This window comes from Scyliorhinus canicula, chromosome 13 (genome assembly GCF_902713615.1).
Source record: "Scyliorhinus canicula chromosome 13, sScyCan1.1, whole genome shotgun sequence".
In the NCBI taxonomy this organism is placed as follows: Eukaryota; Metazoa; Chordata; class Chondrichthyes; order Carcharhiniformes; family Scyliorhinidae; genus Scyliorhinus; species Scyliorhinus canicula.
The window spans coordinates 31,321,238-31,345,357 of record NC_052158.1 but is presented as its reverse complement, the minus strand read 5'-3'; the positions used below and the strand labels follow the sequence as shown (position 1 = coordinate 31,345,357).

At 46.9% G+C, this 24,120-nt stretch overlaps 1 protein-coding gene and 1 pseudogene across 1 annotated transcript; both read right to left on the bottom strand.

Moving 5' to 3' along the window:
- Positions 1-3,447: 3,447 nt before the first annotated feature.
- Positions 3,448-4,797, bottom strand: LOC119976160 (muscarinic acetylcholine receptor M2-like). Its single transcript, XM_038816383.1, has one exon. It carries the CDS (start codon positions 4,795-4,797, stop codon positions 3,448-3,450), a length of 1,350 nt encoding a protein of 449 aa, XP_038672311.1.
- Positions 4,798-18,629: 13,832 nt separating this feature from the next.
- LOC119975538 lies at positions 18,630-23,015 on the bottom strand (annotated as a pseudogene).
- Between the last annotated feature and the right edge of the window lie 1,105 nt (positions 23,016-24,120).

Here is a 24,120-nt window from a genome sequence, read left to right as displayed (position 1 = left end):
CAAGCGTCCTTTCTACCGCCGTAATACTTTCCTTGATTAACAATGCCACACCCCCCCCCCCCCTCTTTTACCATCTTCTCTGTTGTTACAGAAACATCTAAATCCTGGAACCTGCAACAACCATTCCTGTCCCTGCTCTACCCATGTCTCCGAAATCGCCACAACATCGAGATCCCAGGTACCAACCCATGCTGCAAGCTCGGGTCAAGCCTGTTGAGTTCGGCATTCTCCTACAATCTGGTTAACTCCCATTCCATCCAGATCTCCAACATTCACACTGGGTATATTGTCCGCTCATTGTCGCCGTTCACAAATATTGTACTTACATCCACAGCACACAAGCCATTAAGAGTATTCACATTTCGTTGAGTTTTCTTCTTGCAGTTGAGAAGAGAACACCACTCGATATGAGCGACACAGACCATGAGAAAATTCTCTCTCCAGACACTTCTCGGCCATTAGCAATGTGTGCAAAGCTGGTCCACTTGAACCACTGATGCTCTCATATGTTGGGTCAGCTAAGCATCTGCCTGTAGGTCCTGTTTTAGTTGTCGCCCCTCCTTACAGCTGCTTTTCCGTGTCCAGCACCGCTATCGGGCCAAATGGTTGAGGCGAACATGATGCTGCTGTCGATCGCTCTCCTCATATATTTTAGTGACTTGACAGTGGTGCGGCTCCTTTTCGTCACACCCAAACGATATGCATGATGCACTTACATGCATTCCTTACAAAGGTGAAATGAAACTCCTGAAAATGGTCAAATGTTACAGATATACTTTCAACTCTGGGTTGAGAAAGTGAGTTTCTGTTAATATTGCGAATTTAGGATCAGTTTCTGGTATTTCCTATGCTTCTTTTTCGTTGTCTCTGGAGGTTCTCTCCATTCCAGGTGCTGTACAACTGTCTGACTTCAATATACATATTACTTAACTCTTCTGCACTAGTTAAGAGTCCTGACGGCTCGAACATACATGTTGGCTCAAACAGCGGCCTTCCGGAGAAGTCGAATTCGACTCTTTCCTCTTCGGTTGCTGCACTGCAGGTCTCTTGCTCTGCTCTTCCGGTTCATTGATTGTCTCATTGGGTTCGCTGTCGGCCTCTTGGGTTCTGTGGAAGAATTCCCGGAGCCTCATTTTCCTGACGAATCCTTCCGTGACTGCTGCGAGACTGATGGGGTCCATTTTTGTGGTGGTGCAGAAATTGAGCCCTCTGCTGAGGAATTTGATTTTCTCTGGTAGAAGGGTGTAGTCCGACAAGTTGACAATAGATTTCCCTGTATTGCTTTCTAATGTGGTACCGGTGGTGGTGGTTGATGCTGGTGGTGATGCCGAATTTTTCAAGCTTCCTGTTCTTCGTGTGCATATAGGTGGCGTAGTATCGTTGTCTCGTCTGTTTTGCGGTGCTTGCAGCTGGTCCACTGTTTCCTGAGGGCAAGTTGAGAATATGGACTCTATCTTGCTTTCCACGTTGCGGCACCTGCTATAGACTTGGTGTATGAGGTGGTTGAGGAGTGTGAGAGAGGTGCGACGGTAGAGTCTCTCAGCATCGTGTGTGTTGTAGTTTGACTTGAGTGGGTTTGTGATCACTCGCGCTTTAGGGATTCTGTCAGCATTCTTGCTTTTTTGTATAAATGTAATGTCAGTATCTATATGTGCGATATTCATGGAGATCCTATCCACTTTGAGGCGGCAGTTTGCGGTGTCGATGGTACCCATGATGTGGAGATGCAAGTGTTGGACTGGGGTGAGTACAGTAAGAAGTCTTACAACACCAGGTTAAATTCCAACATGTTTGTTTCTAATTACTAGCTTTCGAAATACTGTTCCTTCCTCAGGTGAATGAAGAGGTGGGTTCCCAAAACATAGATAGAGACAATGTCAAATATGCGATATGATACTTTGAATGCGAGTCTATTATGATTGAATTAACATGTGGACAGAATCTCATGCTGAGAAAGAGAAGAAATTGATAAGGGGAACCTCTTTGTCGCATTGGTGTAAGTCCGGGCGATATGCCTGTGAATCATTTGAAGAGCAGGAGAAGCCTTCCGCAATTTTAATCAATGTTTTAAAAAGTTATGAATTAGTTATCATCTAATCTACTCGGACAATATAGCACAAAAAGTGTCACAGGCTCTCGACCCAACAAGCATGGTGTTCATTGTATAATTTGAAGTAATTCGATTATTATTCAATCCACTAACCCAACTCAGGTTCCACCCTCTTCTGCACAGAATCAGTAAAAAGCCGTCATTCTTGTTTACTCCGAATTGTTTGGGGAGACAGGCTCGGAGTGTGATGGAATCGTGTGCTCTAGCATGAATGCAATCCACATCCTGGTCAACTAACCTAACCGGACCCACTCCGTACCCCACCCTTGTTTTAAATAGCAGCGGCTCAATTAGTCTATGTATTGCTTCCGTGAAAGTTTCTCACTAAACATGCTAACGCTTTGCTCCATGAGGTTTAATTTTGAGTAGATTCATCTTCCTAATCACTCATAACCCCATTCTAATAATCAGCACATCCTTCATCGTTCATTTGTCATAGACGTTTGAAATGCATCGCATACAATACAAATATATTTGCACTATTACCTGTAATAGTTATCTTACGTGTAACGCCCGGTGACGATACCCTTCCCGAAAGGACAAGCCAATGGGTGTTTCCATCATTGGAGAGTTCATTGTGATCAAAGAGACCATACTTAAAGCCCAACATTTAATGAACTGAATTCAAAACCCACCACATGCCGGGGAGGGATGATGTCAACAAATTTTTCCAGAGAGGCATCACCAACGTTGACTATCAAGGACGAAACAGCCTGTTTCATTGCTACCTCCTACAAAGTACTCACTTCCTCCACAACGATGAACACTTGCAGCCATGTCTACCATCGGCTAGATGCACTGAAGGAACTCACCAAGCTTGCGGAGACAGCAGCCTCCAAAGCCACAACTACCACCTCGAATGACATGGGCAGTCAATACCTAATAACAGCACGATCTGGAAGTCCCCCTCAAGGTCTCTCACCATCCTGACTTGGAAATGTATTGCTGTTCCCTCACTGTCACTGGGTCAAGTTCCAGGAATTCTCTCCCTAACAGCACTGTTGATGTTCATAGACTGCACGGACTGCAGCAGATCAAGAAGGTATCTCGCTGCCTCCTTCTCAAGGGCAATTGTGCATGGGAAATAAATGTAAGTCTTGCCAGTGACACCAGCCCCCATAAATCAAGACAGAAATAACTTTAGCTGCTCCGGATTTCTTGTCCAGCTACATTCCCAATGTCCTTCTCTCTAAAATCTCTGTATCCACAGCCTGTAGATCTGACCGTGAATTAACACAACAAACATATTGGCTATATATATATATTACGTGAACATTATCTTGGACACCATCATCAGAATGTATCAAGTGTTCTTAACATTCTATTTGTAGCTAGGTTTATCGAATTGTGCAAATGTTCATATACTGACACATGAGAAGGCACTTGAAGGTTTTCTTGAAGGTTGGATTACACAGTGCGTAGCAGGCTGGGTTTAATGTACTGTTGACGTAACACAGCCAGTATCCAATAGTCCACGCTATGTAGGGGACACAACTTGAACAAACGGTGTAGATGAGCACCATGATAAAGTATGGGCTTAGGGTGATGATATATACCAGGAAAATAGCCAGGACGGTCCTAGTCACCTTCTTCTCTCGGGATGCCGCTCGCTTCCTTTTCTCAGGAGTGATCGTGGTCATCCTAATGATCATAGTTTCTGCTCTGATCGCTCCGTCATTTCCTTCCTTCTTGCGGGCACTTGGTTCTATTCCTCCGCCGGAGTCGTCACCGTTTTTAATTTCGCTAATTATATTTAGACAAGAGAGTTCGAGATTTTCCATCCTCAGACGGTTTGATGGGACCTCTGTTGGAGACGTTGACTCATTCAAGGGTTCCTTCTTTTCTTGGCCAATTATAATTTCTCCAGGGATTTTGGCACTTTGTAGGTTACTGTGTGACAAACCATCAGGTGCACCAGATAAGTTCTCATTATTCTGCTCCATTAGCTTGTCCTTCATTAGAAAGTGTGAAATGTTGACGTTGCTTGATGTGGGCTCAACTTTATTCTCAATTATTCGACTCTTGCTGGCACGAGATATTTTCACAGACAGAATAATCATGATGAGCACAGGGAGATAGAAGGTGAGCAGAGTAGTGCCGAAAATGACAGGTGGATTTGAGAGGAACTGTATGTAGCATTCATCCTCACCAACTGTCCGCTCCCCTACGATGAACTGCCAGAGGAAAATGGGAGGAGCCCAGATGACAAACGGTACCACCCAAGTAGCTGCGATCATTAATCCTGCCACTTTCCCTGTTCTTCTCACGGGGTAGCTGAGGGGCTTTGTCACGCAGAAGTAGCGGTCAAAGCTGATGATTAGGACGCTCAAGCCCGAGGTATTACTGACAACGTAATCTAGAGCAAGCCACAAGTCACATACCACTGGGCCCAAAGGCCAGTAACCAATCACAGTGTAAAGGGTGAACAGATTCATGGAGAACACGCCAATAATCAAATCAGCACAGGCAAGGCTTAAAAGAAAGTAATTGTTAATAGTTTGTAAATGTCTGTTTACTTTGATGGAAACGATGACCAGAATGTTTCCAATAATTGTAAGTAAGCTTAAAACTCCTGCTGCAGTCACAGTGGAGACAATCTCGACCACGTTGTAAAAAATTGCTGTTCCAGGATCAAACAAGTCCGTTACGTTGCCACGAGATTCATTTAGCTGTGATGCGTTTGCCATCATTCCCCTATGATCTGTCGTAAGCACTGGTGAGGCTGGAATACAGAAATTAAAAATTATTAGATAGCTGCTTTACGATGTGTTGAAGTTAAAATCTTACAACACCAGGTTAAAGTCCAACAGGTTTGTTTCAAACACGAGCTTTCGGAGCACGGCTCCTTCTTCGGAGCCGTGCTCCGAAAGCTCGTGTTTGAAACAAACCTGTTGGACTTTAACCTGGTGTTGTAAGACTTCTTACTGTGCTCACCCCAGTCCAACGCCGGCATCTCCACATCTTGAAGTTAAAATGTAACTGGTATCTCAGTGAAGTTCTACCAGCAAGAACATAAAACGCTATCTGCTGAGAGAAACGTCAATATGTTTGTCAAGAGGGATTTTGTTTTAATAGGAATCTCCCATAGATCGAGTGCTGTGCAATCAGTTATGAGTTCATTGTTAATAACTTGGTTCGAAATGAATAATGATGATAATGAGCAGCATTGGAAACATCTCTACCGCTGTTTTAGAATAAATTATCCAGTATTGCTCGGTTAAACCATTGAGGACTTACACTTTCGGGATTCACGTCTCAGAAGGAGACAGCAATCTGAGTTTTAGTCACTTCATGTCGATGTTATGCAGTTTAAAGCAAAAGGTTGCGGGGGTGAGAAAGAAACTCAAGAGAAAGGAGCGAAGGAAAAGGGAACAGAGATTAAGCAGATTCAAACATAGAGAAGGAGGTGAAGGCTGAGAAAGAGGGAAAACCAAATGTTGGAACTCAAAACCGAGACTGACTACATGGTGCAATATATTGTCGAACCACGTTTTAAATTATGTTCAATGGATGAAGACACTCCTGGGGTAAGGTAATGTGATTGCTTCCATATGTGTCAATGCTTTTGGAATTAATTGCAAACAGGAAAATAAACGGAAAAATGCAATATACTGAAACATTGATTACTCTGGGCATTTTTTCCTTTTCAGCTGCTGGCAACAAATGATGACAAATCGACCAAAGGTGAAAGTGACGGTAAACCGGACAGAACAGTCTCCGGCTGCATAACGCAGGACACTGTAGATATTAGACATGGGGACTGAGGACACAAATAGAAACTCTTGCCGGTCGGAAGGTGAAATGAAAATCGCTATTGTCACAAGTAGGCTTCAAACTGCCACGGTGGCTCTGGGAACAGTGAATTCACTCAGTGATCTAAAGGATATTATGTAGTATTTTATAATTTCAGATCAGAAAAAGGCTGCAGTTACCCCCAAAAAAGGGGGAAGAAAAACAAAATGGCGGCCGGCGCTCCCGCTATTTAGGGACTTTTGGGCCGTTTCGAGGGCCCCAAACGGCGCTGTTTCTATGCATCCGGTGGGGGAAGGTGCCTGGAAGAACTTGCCCCACACTATATGATGAAAAAAGCTGGGGTAAGTCCCCAAAAAAAAGGGGGAAGAAAAACAAAGTGGCGGCCGGTGCAACACCCGAGGACTGGTGGAAGTAGGCGCAGGAGCAACAGACCTCGCTCCTCCATTGTTTTTCTGAGCTGAAGGCTGAGCTGCTGGACTCCATGAATGCAACAATGACCAAGCTGCTTGGGACCCAGGCGGCCCAGGAGGAGTCTATTCGGGAGTTGCAGCGGCAGGCCGTTGAAAGAGAGGAGGAGGCCGTGGTCCTCGTGGGGAAAGTGGAGTTGCACGAGGCACTTCATAAAATGTGGCAGGACCGCTTGGAGGAGCTGGACGTTCACACGAGGCGAAAGAATCTGAGGATCCTGGGCCTGGCGGAGGGGCTGGAGGGGTTGGATCTCCCGGCGTATGTGACCACGATGTTGAGCTCATTGATGGGAGTGGGTTCCTTCCATTTGCCCCTGGAGCTCGAGGGAGCGCACAGAGTGATGGCCAGGAGGCCCAAGGCAGGTGAGCCCCCGAGGGCGGTGTTGTTGCGGTTCCACCGATTCAGTGACCGGGAGTGTGTGATGCGCTGGGCCAAGAAAGAGAGGAGCAGTAAATGGGAGATTTCGGTAGTGAGGATCTACCAGGACTGGAGTGCGGAGGTGGCTAAGCGGCGGGCCTGGTTCAACCGGAAGAAGGCGGTGCTTCATGCTAAGCAGGTCAGGTTTGGAATGCTGCAGCCTGCGCGCCTGTGGGTGACATACAAGGACCGGCACCATTAACTCGAGTCCCCGGAGGAGGCATGGGCCTTTGTACAGGCGGAGAAGCTGGACTCGAACTAGGGCCTGGGGACATACTTTGGCCGGCGTTGTTTCCGCTGTGCCTGTTTTGTTCCAACTGTTTCAACTTTTTTAACTTCGACATGTGTGTAATGTATGCTGGTTTTCTGTTTGCTCTGTTTACGGGTGGGTTTATTTGTTGGGCATGGTTGTTCGTTAGGTGGGGAGTGTTGGGGGTTTGTGTTCTATATGTTCTCTTCTGTATGGGGCTGGGGATTGAGGGGAAATTGGATTTTGGGGAACTGCGTCAGAAAGGTGGGGTGTGGCAGTGTGAAAGCGCAAGCTTTCCTCTGGTTTCCCGCACTACGGGGCGGGGGGTGGACAGGAGCTTGCGGTGGGGGCGGGGCCTCTACGGGTCTTCTTTCATGCGCTGCAGCAATGCCAAGGAGGTGTGGCCAGAGGGGGATGACCCCATGCCGGGAGGGGATAGATTTTGGCGGGAGCTGCCGGGGTCAGCAGAAGTAAGCTGACTCACGGAAGTACCATGGAGGGTGCAACGCGGCTAGGAGGGGTCCTAGCCTGGGGGGAAGGGGGGGATACCGTGTTGCTGCTGGAAGGACTAGGATGGAGCCAATGGGGGCTGGGGGGGGGAAGAGGAGAGGCGCTATCGCCATGGGGAACGGGTCGAGCAGGGTTTGCTGGCCTGGGGCAAACATCTGCCAAGCTATGGCTAGTCGGCGGGGGAGGGGGGTGGGTTGCCCTCTGATCCGGCTGAATACCTGGAACGTGAGGGGGCTGAACGGGCCGGTTAAGAGAACCACGGTGTTCTCCAATCTAAAGGGGTTGAAGGCGGACGTGGCTGTGTTCCAGGAGACCCACCTGAAGGTGGCGGACCAGGTCCGTCTGAGGATGGGGTGGGTGTGGCAGGTTTATCATTCAGGATTGGACGTGAAGAACTGGGGGGTGGTGATTCTAGTGTGGAAGAGGGTGGCGCTTGAGGCGGCTGAGCTGGTGTCGGACAAGGAGGGCAGATATATCATGGTGAGGGGTAGGCTGCAGGGAGAGAAGGTGGTGCTGGTGAACGTATATGCCCCGAATTGGGATGATGCTGGCTTCATGAGGCGATTGTTGGGCCACATCCCGGACCTGGAGGCAGGGGGCCTGATCATGGGGGGAGTTTTTAACATAGAGCTAGATCCCACACTGGACTGGTCCAGTTCAAGGACGGGTAGGAGACTGGCGGCGGCCAAAGTGCTGAGGGGATACATGGACCAGATGGGAGGTGTGGATCCCTGGAGGTTTGGGAGAGCGCGGGAGTATTCCTTTTTCTCTCACGTCCATATGGTTTATTCCCGGATAGGCTTTTTTGTCCTGAGCAGGGGATTGATTCCGAGGGTGCAGGATGCCGAGTACTCGGCCATAGCGATTTCGGACCATGCTCCGCACTGGGTTGATCTGGAGATGGGAGAGGCGCGGGACCAGCACCCACTTTGTCGCCTGGATGTGGGGATGCTGGCGGAGGAGGAGGTGTGTAAGAGGGTTCAGAGTAGCATTGAGGGATATCTGGATACCAATGATACGGGGAAAGTCCAGGTGGGGATGGTCTGGGAGGCTCTGAAAGCAGTGATCCGGGGGGAGCTGATCTCCATCCGGGCCAATAGGGAAAGGAGGGAGAGGAAGGAGAGGGCGACACTGGTGGGAGAGCTACTGGAGGTGGACAGGAGATATGCGGAGGCACTGGAGGAAGGGTTGCTGGGAGAACAGCGCAGGTTGCAGGCCAATTTTGACTTGTTGACCACCAGAAAGGCGGAGACACGGTGGAGGAGGGCGCAGGGCGCTGTATATGAGTATGGAGAGAAGGTGAGCAGGATGTTGGCGCATCAGCTCCGTAGGCGAGATGCGGCTTGGGAAATTGGGGGAGTGAAGGATGGGGGTGGAGATGTAGTGCAGGGGACAGAAGTAAACGGGATCTTTAGGGACTTTTACGAGGGATTGTACCGGTCGGAACCTCCGAGGGGGAGAGAGGGGATGGAGAGCTTCATGAACAGGCTATGTTTCCCAAGGGTTCACGAGAGGCTGGTAGAGGGGCTGGGGGCGCCGATAGAGTTGGACGAGCTAGTCAGGGGGATCGGGCAAATGCAGTCAGGTAAGGCACTGGGGCCGGACGGGTTCCCGGCAGAATTTTACAAAAAATATGCTGACCCGGTGGGTCCCCTGCTGGTGCGAACTTTCAATGAAGCGTGGGAGGGGGGCTTTGCCCCCAACGATGTCGCGGGCACTGATCTTATTGAACCTAAAACAGGATAAGGACCCCTTGCAGTGCGGATCATATAGGCCTATCTCGCTCCTTAACGTAGACGCTAAGTTGCTGGCGAAGATCCTGGCTACCAGGATAGAGTATTGTGTGCCAGAGGTAATTCATGAAGATCAGACAGGATTTGTCAAGGGGAGGCAGCTCAACACGAATGTGCGGAGACTGCTCAATGTTATCATGATGACGGCAGTGGAGGGGGAGGTGGAGATAGTGGTGGCGCTGGACGCAGAGAAAGCGTTTGATAGAGTGGGGGTACCTGTGGGAGGTGCTGGAGAGGTTTGGATTTGGGGAGGGATTCATCAAATTGGTAAGGCTGCTTTACGCGGCGCCGATGGCGAGTGTAGTCACAAATAGAAGGAGATTGGAGTATCTTAGGCTCTATTGTGGGACCAGGCAGGGGTCCCCCCTGTCCGCCCTGCTCTTTGCACTGGCAATTGAACCTCTGGCCATGGCGTTGAGGGAGTCAGGGAAATGGAGGGGTCTGGTGCAGGGTGGGGAGGAGCACCGGGTATCGCTGTATGCGGATGACCTGCTGTTATATATGGCGGACCCAGAGGGGGGAATGCCGGGGGTGATGGAGCTGTTAGCGGAATTTGGGGGATTCTCGGGCTATAAGCTAAACTTAGGCAAGAACGAGGAATTTGTAGTGCACCCGGGAGATCAGGAAGAGGGAATTGGGAGGCTCCCCTTCAGGAGGGCAGTGAAGAGTTTCAGGTACCTGGGGGTGCAGGTGGCCAGGAGTTGGGGGGCTCTTCATAAGCTTAACCACCAGACTAGTGGAACAGATGGAGGAGGAATTTAAAAGGTGGGACATGGTGCCGCTATCGCTGGCGGGCAGAGTGCAATCCATCAAAATGACGGTTCTCCCGAGGTTCTTGTTCCTCTTCCAGTGCTTGCCCATCTTTATCCCTAGGGCCTTTTTTAAAAGGGTGACCAGCAGCATCATGGGATTTGTTTGGGCGCATGGCACCCCGAGGGTGAAGAGGGTCTTCTTGGAGCAGAGTAGAGATGGGGGGGGGGGGGGGGGGGCTGGCGTTGCCCAACCTCTCGGGGTACTACTGGGCGGCCAACGTGTCGATGGTTCGTAAGTGGGTGATGGAGCGGGACGGGGCAGCATGGAAACGGATGGAGAGAGCGTCCTGTAGGGTACAAGCCTGGGGACCCTGGTAACGGCGCCATGGCCGCTCTCTCGTACGAGGTATACCACGAGTCCGGTGGTGGCGGCTACCCTCAAAATTTGGGGGCAGTGGAGGCGACATAGGGGAGAGGTGGGGGGCTCGATGGAGGCTCCATTAAGGGGGAACCATAGGTTCATCCCGGGGAACATGGATGGGGGATTCCAGGGATGGTATAGAGCGGGCATTAGACAGCTGAGGGACCTGTTTATCGACGGATGGTTTGCGAGCCTGGGGGAGTTGGAGGAGAAATTTTGGCTCCAGCCGGGAAACATGTTTAGATATCTGCAGGTAAAGGCATTTGCTAGATGGCAGGTGGAGGGATTCCCTGTGCTCCCTGCGAGGGGGGTGAGTGACAGGGTGCTTTCGGGGGTCGGTCGGGGAGGGGAAGATATCCGATATCTACAAGCTTATGCAGGAGGTGGAAGAGTGGGAGGGGAAACTGGGGGAACAGATCGAAGATGGGACGTGGGATGATGCCCTAGAGAGGGTAAATTGTTCCACCTCGTGCGCGCGGCTTAGCCTCATTCAATTCAAGGTGCTGCATAGGGCCCACATGACTGGGACGAGGATGAGTAGGTTCTTTGAGGGTGAAGATAGGTGTGTCAGGTGCTCGGGAAGTCCAGCGAACCATGCCCATATGTTCTGGACATGCCCGGCATTGGAGGAGTTCTGGAAGGGGGTGGCGAGGACGGTGTCAAGGGTGGTGGAATCCAGGGTCAAGCCAGGATGGGGACTCGTGATCTTTGGGGTTGGGGTAGAGCCGGGAGAGCAGGAGGCGAAAGAGGCCGGTGTGCTGGCCTTTGCGTCCCTAGTAGCCCGGCGAAGGATTTTGCTACAATGGAAGGACACGAAGCCTCCAAGCGTGGAGACCTGGATCAATAACATGGCGGACTTCATTAAGCTTGAGAAGGTCAAATTCGCCCTGAGAGGATCGGTGCAAGGGTTCTTTAAACGGTGGCAACATTTCCTCGACTTTCTCGCTCAACGATAGGGTACTGGGACAGTAGCAGCAGCAACCCGGGGGGGGGGGGGGGGGGTGGGGGGGGGGTTGGGGTGGGGAGGGGGGGGGGGAGACGTTGATTATGTTTTCTTATTTTATTTAAATTTGATTTATTTAATTTTAATTCATGGTTAAGTTCTCTTGTTGGGGGGTTTGGGTGGGGGAGTGTGATACATGTGATGTTACGGTTTGGGGGGAAATTGTGGGTGTTATGGGGCTGTTAGTTGCATATTACTGTTTGTTACTATACTTGTTGTTATATTTTTATATTTTCTGTAAAAAATTCCAATAAAAATTATTTTAAAAAAATAATATTTTCAGATAAGTGTGGGGTGTGGAATGTCCCCTGGTTTTGTTCTGCATCAACGAATATATTGCAATCAGGAGTCTGGTTAACAGTTATGCTCCTTCACTACATTGTCACTCGCGGGGGTTCCATTTATTCTGATTTTGCTGCTCCACGTTTTCACCGTTAGACATACGTTATTGGCGAGTAGAACCCTTAGGAGAGTCTACTGTCACAGCAATAAAGTATGCTTCAGAGAACAGGAGATGCAGAGTCGAAGGAAATCTATCATATTGCTGCTTGCTGTCTCCAGAAATTTCATATGTTATGGTCAATGTTTGTGGTGTATTACACATGGGTTGCAAGGTGGTTGATGGGTTATTGAGTCCGCTACACCATTTGGCCCTGTTTGTAACTGCCTGGCTTCAAGTCCTGAAATTCCCTCCGAAAAGTTTGCTCCTCCTTTAATATTATCCTATTATGGGTGGCAGGGTATCACAGTGGTTCGCACGGTTTCTTCACAGCGACAAGGACCCGGGATCGATTACCCGCTTGGGTCACTGTCTGTGCAGAGCCTGCATGTTCTCCCCGTGTCTGCGTGTGTTTACACCGGGTGCTCCAGTTTCCACCCACAACTCCCGAATGGCTTTCTGCGAAAAGCCCCGAGTCTCCACATTCCGACGCCTTTTCGGGGAGGCTGGTACTTGAATTGAACCGTGCTCCTGGCCTGCCTTGGTCTGCTTTGAAAGCCAGCGATTTAGCCTTGTGAGAGAATGTGTCTCATAATCAGATCGGAAAGAATAATAACTAATAGATTTGCTGCTGCATCTAAGTTGTGAGTAACACAACTGGAGAGGCCACACCACCCCGGAAATGGATCACAGTTCTCAATACATTAGCTGTGAGTCAGCGGTTTAAACAGGGGCGACATGAGATATCAGGTCAGGAGAACAGTCGCCAGTTTCATTGAGTTCTTATGAATCTGGCGATATACAGAATTGTCTCGACTGTTTAGATAGTGCCCTACAGATTTACGTGTTCCCTCCGGTGGCAGAGAAGCACAGTGGCTAGCACAGTTGCTTCACATCTCCAGGGTCCCAGATTCATTTACGCTTGGGTCACTCTCTGTGCGGAGTCTGCATGTTCTTCCCGTGTCTGCATGGGTTTCCTCCGGGTGCACCGGTTTCCTCCCACAGTCCAAAGATGCGCAGGTTAGGTGGATTGGGCATTCGAAATTGCCCTCAGTGTCCAAAAAGGTTAGCTGCCGTTACTGAGTTGCGGGGATAGGGTGGAGGTGTGGGGTTAAGATGTGGACTCTTACCAAGGACCCATGCGGACCCGATGGGTCAAATTGCATCCTTCTGCACTGTGAATTCTATTATTCCGTGATAGGAGAATGCATTCACTCAGGATCAGCTGGAAAACGCAGCAGCCGATTAAAACTGAATGTCAAATCAAAAACCTAACATGTCCTGATGACAGAACCTGCATGCTCTGATGATGTGACCGCCGTACATTCAGAGGATCCGCTCCAAGTGCACATGGATATTCTTCCCCATGCTTGGGGAAGGTTAACCCTCATACCTACTTCCAAGAAAGTGTATGAATCGGGCAAGGTGTTGTGTATCAGTGTGTGAATCAGACCGGACAATACACCAATAGCAGCTGTCAGCAAATATTGATAACTTGCATCTTTGATGAGAGACAACCTGTCTCCTCCTGATTAGAACTGCGCACGCATTGTAAAAATTAACTTCGACCTTTGGCTGATGAAATTGACATGAGAAATCAGCAAAGTAACCGGCAGCAACAAAATTACTTATTACACAAATCCTATACCCTGTGTACATTGCTGTATGACAGTGAAACCTCCGCAAATAACACCCACCAAGAATAAATACTAGGAACTCCAATGTCAGGGACACATAGTTTGGATGAAATAGTGGGACACAGTGATCAATGAAGCTGTCATTTCTCGGGCAAAATGATGGCGCGAATCAAGCAGATGAGGCTTCTGATAATTCACACTTTTTCCAATATTTAATCATCTAGCAAATGAAGAATTACTCTGAGTTCAGAGGTGTCGGAATGAAGGCTGGGTAACGCGGGGTACATCGTTCACCAGTCGCGCAATATATATCAACACCATTTTTTGAGTCAGATTTCAGATTTCTAATCTATGCTTTGTGATTCGGACAAGCTTTTAATATTCAGAAAAATACAACAGGCGAGAGAAATGGTGAGAGTGAGGATGTAAGTGTTTGAGATCAGAATATTACGGCACAGTAATCAAAAGAAGACAAATTAAAACTACATTAAGCACAAAGCGAAAGAAGCTCATTAAAACAATTTAAGATGTTCAAATGATGTAAAGAACAAAGCAGGAGCATGCATTACATAACTAATATCTGGATGTAGAGGCTTACCAGGATTGCCAATAGTAGCATGGAGAAAATAGCAAACCTTTTCTAAGTCAAGGATGAAAAAGGTAATCTTCCATTGGCCCATTCCAGTGGAACGTTGATCGTTGTTCGGGTCCGAGGTGAAACTCTCACGGAGACTAAGAGATAAACCAGATGGAAAAGAAGCCTTTATGTACAGAAGGGCGAGACCTTCAGAGACACAATTTGCTTCCAACGGAGACTGAATTAATTAGTCACAGAACAAACAGGCTCTGTTAACCCCTTTCAATCCGACAGATATTCGCATCATGTTTGAACATGTGTGCAATGTGCACCAGGCTGGAATGATAAACTCACCCTGTACCCAAATACATTCGCCCCTTTCAGCCTTGTGCCCGGTGAGACAGTGGTTTGAACTTTGGCTCTCAGTTCTCTGTTTACATCCGACGGTGTGAATCAGCAGCGCCATTCTGGTGTCTGCCCCGTTTTCTCAAAGTTATCAACGTTCAGGATTTGCTGGACTCTAACTCTCTATTTGCCGTCTTCTCGGTTGGATGAGCTTTCTCGTCTGTCCACCTCCCCAAGGCCCCCTCCCATCTTTTAGCCCGAAACACGCAGCCATTGTCTACTGTCTCTCAGTTGTCTTTATCCATGTCCACCATGTATATACCTCTCCTGCAATTCTCCTTGAAGTGGGCTGATTGATATGTAGCACGTCGGCGCCCAGTGGTCAGTTCATCGTTCGCAATGCCAAATTTCTTCCGTATTCCCCATCGTCGCATTTAGTTGGTACGCAAACCATGTGGTGGAAATCCCTCGAGGAGTTTCCCATGTATCACTTTACCCGGCAATTGGTGAGAAATGTTAACTCCCTCTGGACAATTCCCCTGCGCCGGGAAACAGCCGACAGAAGCGATTGATATCGCGTAACAGCCGATGGTTCTCTCGGTTTTAACATGATAGTTATGTGGAAAGAGCTCAAATGAAATAATATACTTCTGACACCAGAGTAGCTATCTGAACACTCATACCAAGCGTTCCTGGGAACACAATGCACAAGCACCACCCCACAGTGGGGCCACCTCAGCACCCTTACACTCTTTCCCTGTCGGTCCCCGACCTGACCCAACCCACTGCGCCCCTGACACCCTAAAATTCTGTAAATCATCTTTACTCCGGATTGGATGTGGAGACAGGCTGCAAGAGGGATTTCATCCTGTGCAGTTTGCATTATTTCAATTTACAGGCTGGTCAGCTAAACGAACCGTCCCCGCCCCGCTCCCGCCATTATATTACATTGCAGCGACTCAATTAGGGCATCTGTTTTGAGTAATATTGTTGAAGCCAGCTTTTCTCACTGAACATGCTGATGTTGCGTTTCACACGGCTTGATTCAGGGAAAATTCATCCCTTTTCTACACATAAGAACAAGCTAAGAATCAGCACATCCCTCATGTATCACATAGCTTACATGTTTATTGGATATCGTTCAAATGCCTCTGGAATACCAGAATAGATCATAGAATTTACAGTACAGAAGGAGGCCATTCGGCCCATCGAGCCTCCACCGGCTCTTGCAAAGAGCACCCTACCCAAGACAACGCCTCCACCCTTTCATCATAACCCAGTGACCCCACCCAACAGTAAGGGCAATTTTTGACACAAAGAACAATTTAGCATGGCCAATCCACCTAACCTGCACATGTTTGGACTGTGGGAGGAAACCGGAGCACGTGGAGGAAACCCACGCACACACCGGGAGTACATGCAGACTCTGCACAGACAGTGACCCAAGCCGGGTATCTAAACTAGGACCCTGAAGCTGTGAAGCAATTGTGCTCAACACTATGCTACCGTGCTGCCCCTTTTTGTTTTTACTGATTTTTTATTTCAAAAAAATTCTCAGTGCAAGACAATACATTATTGGCAGACAGTTTTGAAATGATTGAAGCAACAGCAAAACCAGCACCATACTTCTTTCAATTTTCTGTACAAAAGTTAAAGGCAATCTGCACAACAGCTGGAGGTTCAAACACGAGCAAAGACCTTGAGTACTCGACGTAATGGATATTTTCGTTATCCTGTCGTGGTCAGCATTTGTTCTTCATTCGGTATTAATTTTCATCTGAATGGTTTGATAGGCCGTTTCGGAGGGCAGCTTAGATCCAACCACATTTCTGCGCACTGTGAGTCACACGTGGGCCAGATACAAATGTCCTCCCAAAAGGGCATTCGCGAACCAGATGGGGGTTCCCATCACTGGTGCGTTCATCGCAATCTATGAGGCCATCCTTATTTACCAGAGTTTTATCAACAGAATCCGAAACCCGCCACGTACCGGCGTGAGTTTCAACCCTCTTCCCTGGAGTGGGACCATCTCACTTCGAACATCAAGGACAAACCAACCTCTTTGAAGGCTGCTCCTTAAACAAATATTCACTCCAAACACAACAAACGAATAGTGTGCATTGTCTATCATCGACAAGATGCAATCCAGGAACTGACGATGGTTCCTGAGGCAGCAGCTTCCAAACCAACGATTACTACCACCTCGAGGGAAAATGGCAGTCGATACCTGGAAATACCACAAGCTGTAACTTCCCCTCCAAGCCACCCACCATGCTGACTTCGAAATATATCACCATTCCCTCACTGTCGCTGGGGCAAGATATTGCAAACCTGTCCTGAACAGCATTGTCAGTGTAGCTACACCTAGGGTCTGCAAGGTATCAAGACAGTAGCTCACCGCCACGTTTTAAAAGGGAATTGTGGATGGGCAATACATGATGGCCTAGCCAACGACGCCCGCTTTCCACAAACCATCAGAAAAAAAACTTTAGCTGGTCTAAATGTCTAGATGTCTGCATTACCAGTCTATCTCTCTACCACAATTATTAGCACCAACCCATTGACGTGACTTTTAATCTGACTCAGTGAAAATATTAGTTACGTGCATTTTAGATATACATTATAAGAGTCACCATCGTACGATTCATAAATGGTTCATAACATTATATTTGTAGAAGAATTTATCTTATTGCAACAATGTTCTTGTATTGACATAAGAGAAGGCACTTGAAGGTTTTCTTGAAGGTCGGATTACACAGTAGCAGGCTGGGTTGACAGTGTTGTTGATGTAATGGAGCCAGTATCCAATAGTCTAGGTTGTGTAGGGGACTCTGCTTGAACAAACGGTGTCAATCAGAACCATGATAAAGTCCGTGTTCATGGCGATGATCAATACCAGTGGATTAGCCAGTATGTTCCTAGTCACATACTTCTCTCGGGATCCCACTCTCTTCCTCTTCCCAGCAGCTGTGGTTATTCTAATGATCTTATTTCCTGATCTGATATCTCTGTCCTTCAGTTGTTTGTTGCGGGCACTTGGCACTATTCCAGTTGTGGTGCCCCGAGTCCTCACCTTTTTCACATGTTCAAGCTATGATTATGCAAGAGACTTTGGGGTTGGCCATCCTCGAACGTGTTTGATCGGACCACATTAAGTCAATGGAAAAACTCTTAGGAATACAGAAAGTCAGAGATTAGGGCGAACAGATCCATAGATCGTTGAAATTAGCAAGACAAGTGGGCACGGTAATAAAGAAAGCGTACAGAATGCTTGCCTTCATTGGACGGAGCATCGTATAAAAACTGACAAGTCATAGTACAGTTGTACAGAACATTGGTAATGTCGCACTTGGAATATTGCGCAGAATCCGTGTTACCGCACTATTAGAAGGATGTGGGGGCTATGGAGAGGATGTAGAGACGGTTTAACAGGATGTTTCCTGGTCTGGAGGGTGTTAATTATGCGGCGAGGCTGAACAGACTCGGACTGTTTTCATTACAATTTCGGAGTTTGAGGGATGACCTGATAAAGTTCCATAGGATTATGAAAGGCATTCGACTAACAGACATAGGAGCAGAATTAGGCCACTCGGCCCATCAAGCCTGCTCCGCCATTCAATCATGACTGCTTTTTTTCTCATCCCAATTCTCGTGCCTTCTCCCAATAATCTCTGGTTCCCTCATTTATCAATAATCTATCTCTTTGTGTTTTAAAGAAACTCAGCGGTTTGGTCTCGACAGCCATCTTCGGCAAAGAGATCCATAGATTCATCACCTTCTAGCGGAAGAAATTCCTCCTATCTATGATGGTTAGGTACGCTTTCCCAGGGTGAATGGGTCAGTCACGAGGGGGCGTGCGATTAAGGTACATGGGGCGAAGTTTAAAGGAGATGCGTGAGGCAGGTCTTTAACACATAGAGTGGTGAGTGCCTGGAACGAGCTACCAGGGGAGATTGTGGAAGCAGATACCTTAACGGTGTTCAAAAGGCATCTTGATAAACACATGGATAGGATGGGTAGAGAGTGATACAGCACAAGGACGTGCTGACGGTTTTGGCAAAGATTGGTATTATGACCGGTACAGGCTTGGAGTGTCCAAGGGCCTGTTTCTGTGCTGTATTGTTCTGTGTTATTTGTTCTCTTAGCGGTAAATATCAGTTAGCATTTCTCCACGTATGTTGAAATTTTTCAAATGAATGTGACAACCCAACAGGCCCACCTGGTATGTTTTCATTATTCTTCTCCATTGCGCTGCTCCTCCTTACAAAGAGTGACATTTTGTCCTTGGTTGATTTGCGCTCAAGTTTATTCTCTTTTACTCGACTCTTGCTACCATGAGATATTTGCACAGAGAATGGTCATGATGAGCATAGGAAGATAAGAGGTTGCCAGAGTAGTGCCAAAAATTACAGGTGGATTTGAGAGGAACTGCACACAGCACTCAACCTCGCGCACAGTCCGCTTCACGACGATAAACTGCCAGAGGAAAATGGGAGGAGCCCAGATGACAAACGGTACCACCCAAGTAGCTGCGATCATTAATCCTGCCACTTTCGTTGTTGTCCTCACGGGGAAGCAGAGGGGCTTTGTCACACAGAAGTTGCGATTGAAACTGATGATCAGGATGCTCAAGGCTGAGGTATTACTGACAATATAATCGAGAGCAATTCACAAGTCACATAACACTGGATCGAAAGGCCAGTATCCAAAGACAGTGCAAATGATGAATAGATTCATGGAGAACACACCAATAATCAAATCAGCACGGGCCAGGCGTAAACGAAAGCAATTGTTAATAGTTTGCACATGTGTGGTTAACAAATAGAAACGATGACCAGAATGTTTCCAATAATTGGCACCGAACTTCATGTTCCCGTCACCGTGCCAATGAAGACCACTTTGACAGCTTCGTAAGAAATCCCTCTTCCAGGATCAAACAAGTCTGTTAAGTTGTTGCATCATTCATTTGTCGCGGTTCCGTTGGGCATCATTCCCCTCTCATGTGTTGTGAGCGCTGACGAGGCACAAATGGCCACAGACCAATGAATAGGAATTTGCTTTCTGATGTCTTGAAATTCAAAAGTAACTGGTGGCTTAGTGAAGTTCTACAAGAACATAAAACGCCTGTTCATTAAAAACGTCAATAAATTGTCAGTCCAGACTCGGTTTCAATAGAAATCGTCACATGGATTGAGTGCTCGACGATCAATTATAAAGGATAAAGAACATAGAAAAGTACATTACATGAACAGGCCCTGCGGCCCTCCAAGCCCGTACGGATCATGATACACTAAGTAAAAAGAAACCTGGGCAGCACGGTGGCCTAGTGGTTAGCACAACTGCCTCACGGGGCTGAGGTCCCAGGTTCGATCCCGGCTCTGGGTCACTGTCCATGTGGAGTTTGCACATTCTCCCCGTGTCTGCGTGGGTTTCGTCCCCACAACACAAAAATGTGCAGTAGGTGGATTGGCCACACTAAAATTGCCCCTTAATTGGAAAAAATAATTGGGTAATCTAAATTAATTTTTAAAAACCTTGTGCTCTTACTCGCTCCATATCCCTCAATTTCCTCGCTATTCATGTACACATCCATATGCTTCTTCAATGTTATTAATGTGCCCGCTTCCACCACATCCTGTGGCAGCGCGTTCCAGTAACCCACCACTCTCTGTGTGTAAAACGGACCTCGCAAATCTCCCTTAAACTTTCCCAGTCTCACATTGAACCTGTGCACACTTGCAATTGACAGTTGTACCCGTGAGAAACGCCTTTGACTATCCACCCTTTCTATGCCTCCCATTTTGTAGATATTTTCTGAGGAAGAACGTTTTTGCTTTCGAGGGGGTTGCAGTGAAGGTTAACCAGACTGATTCCCGGGATGGCGGGACTGTCATATGTGGAAAGATAGACTATGGTAGGATTGTTCTCGCTAGACTTAAAAACAATGAGGGGGGTTCTGACAGAGACTTCTTAAATTCTAACAGGACTAGACAGGGTAGATGCAGGGAAGATGTCCCTGATGGTGGGTGAATCCAGAACCATCAGGGACATCTTAAGGAGACATTTCTTCAGCAAAAGAGTGATGAGCCTGTGTAATTTATTACCACAGGAAGTAGTTGATGATAAAACATTGTATATATTGAAGAGGCGGCTAGATATAGCACTTGGGGTGATTGGGATCAAAGCTTATGGGGAGAAAGCAGGATTAGGCTATTGATTTGGATGATCAGCCATGATAGTGATAAATAGCGGAGTCGGCTCGAAGGGCCAAAAGGCCTCCTCCAGCTCCTATGTTATATGCATCTATGTATCTATCAGGTTTCCCAAAAGCATCCTTCTTTGCGGTAAAAAAAAGAATGCTCGTTTATTCAACCTCGTCTTATAGTCGACACCCTCGAGACCAGACAACATCCTGGTGAAACTTCTTTGCATTCTGTCCAAAGCTTCCATGTCCTTCTGATAGTCTGGTGACCAGAACTACACACAATTCTCCAAATGCGGCCAAACAAGGTTTTATATAGCTGCAACATGATTTCCCAACTCCTCTACACAATGTCCCTGATGATGAACGCAAGTATGCAATATGCCTTCTTTATCACCTTGACCACCTGTGTTGTCATTTTTAGTGAACTGTGGACCTGCACACCCAGATCCGTCTGTATGTTGATGTTCCTGAGGGTTCTGACATTTACAGCATAATTCATGCCTAGATTTCATCCTCCGAAATGCAGAACTGCGCATTTGTCCGGAAACAACTCCATCTGCCGTTTCTGTGCCCATCTCCAATCTATCTATACCCTGTTGTATCCTTTGACAATCCTTAGCACTATCAGCAACTCTGCGAATCTCCTTGTCATCCGCAAACTCATTAATCGAACCATCCACATTTTCCTCCAGATCATATATTTAACATACTGCAGAGATCCCAGCACGAATCCCTGCGGAAGACCGCTAGCCACAGATCCATTCTGAAACACAGCACTACTCCCCGTCTTCTATATCCAAGCCGGTTCTGTATCCATCATGCCAGCACACCCCGCATCCCATTTGTTTTTAGTTTTTGTACCACTCTGCCATGGGGGAAACTTGTAAACCGCCTTACTAAAGTCCATATACATTACGTCCACTGCCATTCCCTCATTAACTTACTTTTCTCCTCTTCAAAAAACTCAATCAAGTTGAAGAGACATGACCTTCTCCATACAAAAGCATATTATCTGTCAGTAGCTAGTCCATTTTCCTCTGAATGTGCATATGTACTGCGCTCATTATCATTTCCAAAAGCTTCCCCACCACTGATGTCAGGCTCAACAGCCTATAATTTGCTGGAATATCTCTGTTTCCTTTCTGTAGAAGGGACTTTAGAGTGCGGATTGGTTGCCTGCTTCAGGGTATTCATTTTAACTAGCTGCTTCACTATATTTCATGTGAATATGCACTTGGCAAAGCATGATGGATATTTAGCCTTATTTCAGCCAAGAGTTCTGTATACAATAGTCAGAAGGCTACACAGTGTAAACAATGTTTTGCTGACAATATGATTTTTATGTTGCTTCGGAAAGGGTCAGCTCATTTTCCAAGGTTTATAATTAAAACATTGCTCCGGCGGAATGTTTTCTGTCTGTCTCTCTCTAATCTGATGCCGTGCCTTTGTCCCAGATACTCTTTGCTGCACAATATAAACATGTGCTTTTAGCTCTGTACGAGAGAGCATTTTGGATTGACTTGAGTCTAGCCAGTCCTCCATGAATTCATGCTTAATTAAAATACATTTGGTGAAAACCGGAAGTACTGACTTATAATTTCTTCGGCTTTTTCTTAAATAAGGGAACAACAAACGCTACTCTCCAGTCCTCTGCAACATCGCCTGTGGTCACCGAGGATGTGAAGATATCTGTTAAGGTCCCAACTATTTCTCCCCTTGCCTTTCGCAGTAATCTGGGATAGATCCCAACCGGCCTTGGGGACTTGTCAACTGTAATGCAATTGAGGATACTGAACACTTCCTCCTTTGATATATTGACGTTCTAAAGAGCGTTCACACACCTATCCCTGACCTCAACATCCGCCGTGTCCTCCTCCCTGGTGCATACCGATACAGAGTACTCATTAAAGATTTCACCCACTTTCTGTGTTTCCACGCATAACTTCCCTCCATTGTCCATGAGTGGGCCTGCTCATTCTCTTGCTACCCTCTTGTTCATAACATATGTATAAATAGCCTTGGGATTATCCTTGACCATGTTTGCGAAAGACATTCCATGGTCCCTTTTAGCTCTCATAATTCCACATTTAAGTTCCTTCCTACTTTCAATGTACTCCTCAAGGGCTTCGGCAGTTTTTAGATGCGTTATGAATAAATAATTCATTGCAAATAACTCGCTTCAAAACGAATGAATATGATGATGAGCAACATTGCAAATATGTCTTGAAGTATGTTCGATGAATTGATACAGTGTGACTCTGTGAAATAACTTTGCGGACTTACAGTTCGGATTCATCTCTGGGAGGGAAAGCAATCCGAGCTTCAGTAACGACATGCCGATGTCATGCATTTGAACGCAAATGGTTATGGTGTTATATTAGAAGAGTATGGAAGACACCAAATGTAGCTTCTAAATTATACAGTGAAATGGTTTGCTAATTTTTTGAGAATTGTGATGAACACAAATGTGATGATAATATTCCTTTGCTGCTATTTGATGGCAAAAGTAGAAATGCATCATAAGGTTTAAACTGACACTAATCCACGCTGAAGCTGGTGACGTCAAAACACTCCATGCCGTGTATTGCTGAATATCTAAATAGCTCATTCACATTAACTGTCATATATTAATAAGCAAAATGATCATACCTATACATATAAACTAAAATATGTTCACTGGATGAAGACACTTCTGGAGGAGAAACTAATTCAATTTCATCTATATGTCTCAATGTTAATTGCACATAGGTAAGTAACGATCATAACTAATAGACAGCCGAATTTAACACTTTGGGAAGAAATGGCGATATATTGCGAAAGGAATGAAAGATAATGGAGGGAGGCATATGAGAGGGGAAGACAGAATGAGAGAGAATCCCGAGAAAATGAGTGAAGGAAAAAGGAGCAGAGAGAAAGAAGACTGAGACATAGGGAAAGAGATGAAGACTGAGGAAGGAGGAAACCAAATATTAACAATCAAAACAAAGACGAATTACATAGAACATAGAACAGTACAGGCCCTTCGACCCTCAATGTTGTGCCGAGCCATGATCACCCTACTCAAACCCACGTATCCACCCTATACCCGTAACCCTACAACCCCCCCCCCCCCTCTTAACCTTACTTTTTTATTAGGACACTACGGGCAATTTAGCATGGCCAATCCACCTAACCCGCACATCTTTGGACTGTGGGAGGAAACCGGAGCACCCGGAGGAAACCCACGCACACAGGGGGAGGACGTGCAGACTCCACACAGACAGTGACCCAGCCGGGAATCGAACCTGGGACCCTGGAGCTGTGAAGCATTTATGCTAACCACCATGCTACCGTGCTGCCCCGGTGCAATATATTTTCGAACCTCTTGTTAAAATATGTTCACTGGATGAGGACACTTCTGGAGGAGAAACTAATGTAATTGCATCCATATGTCTCAATAT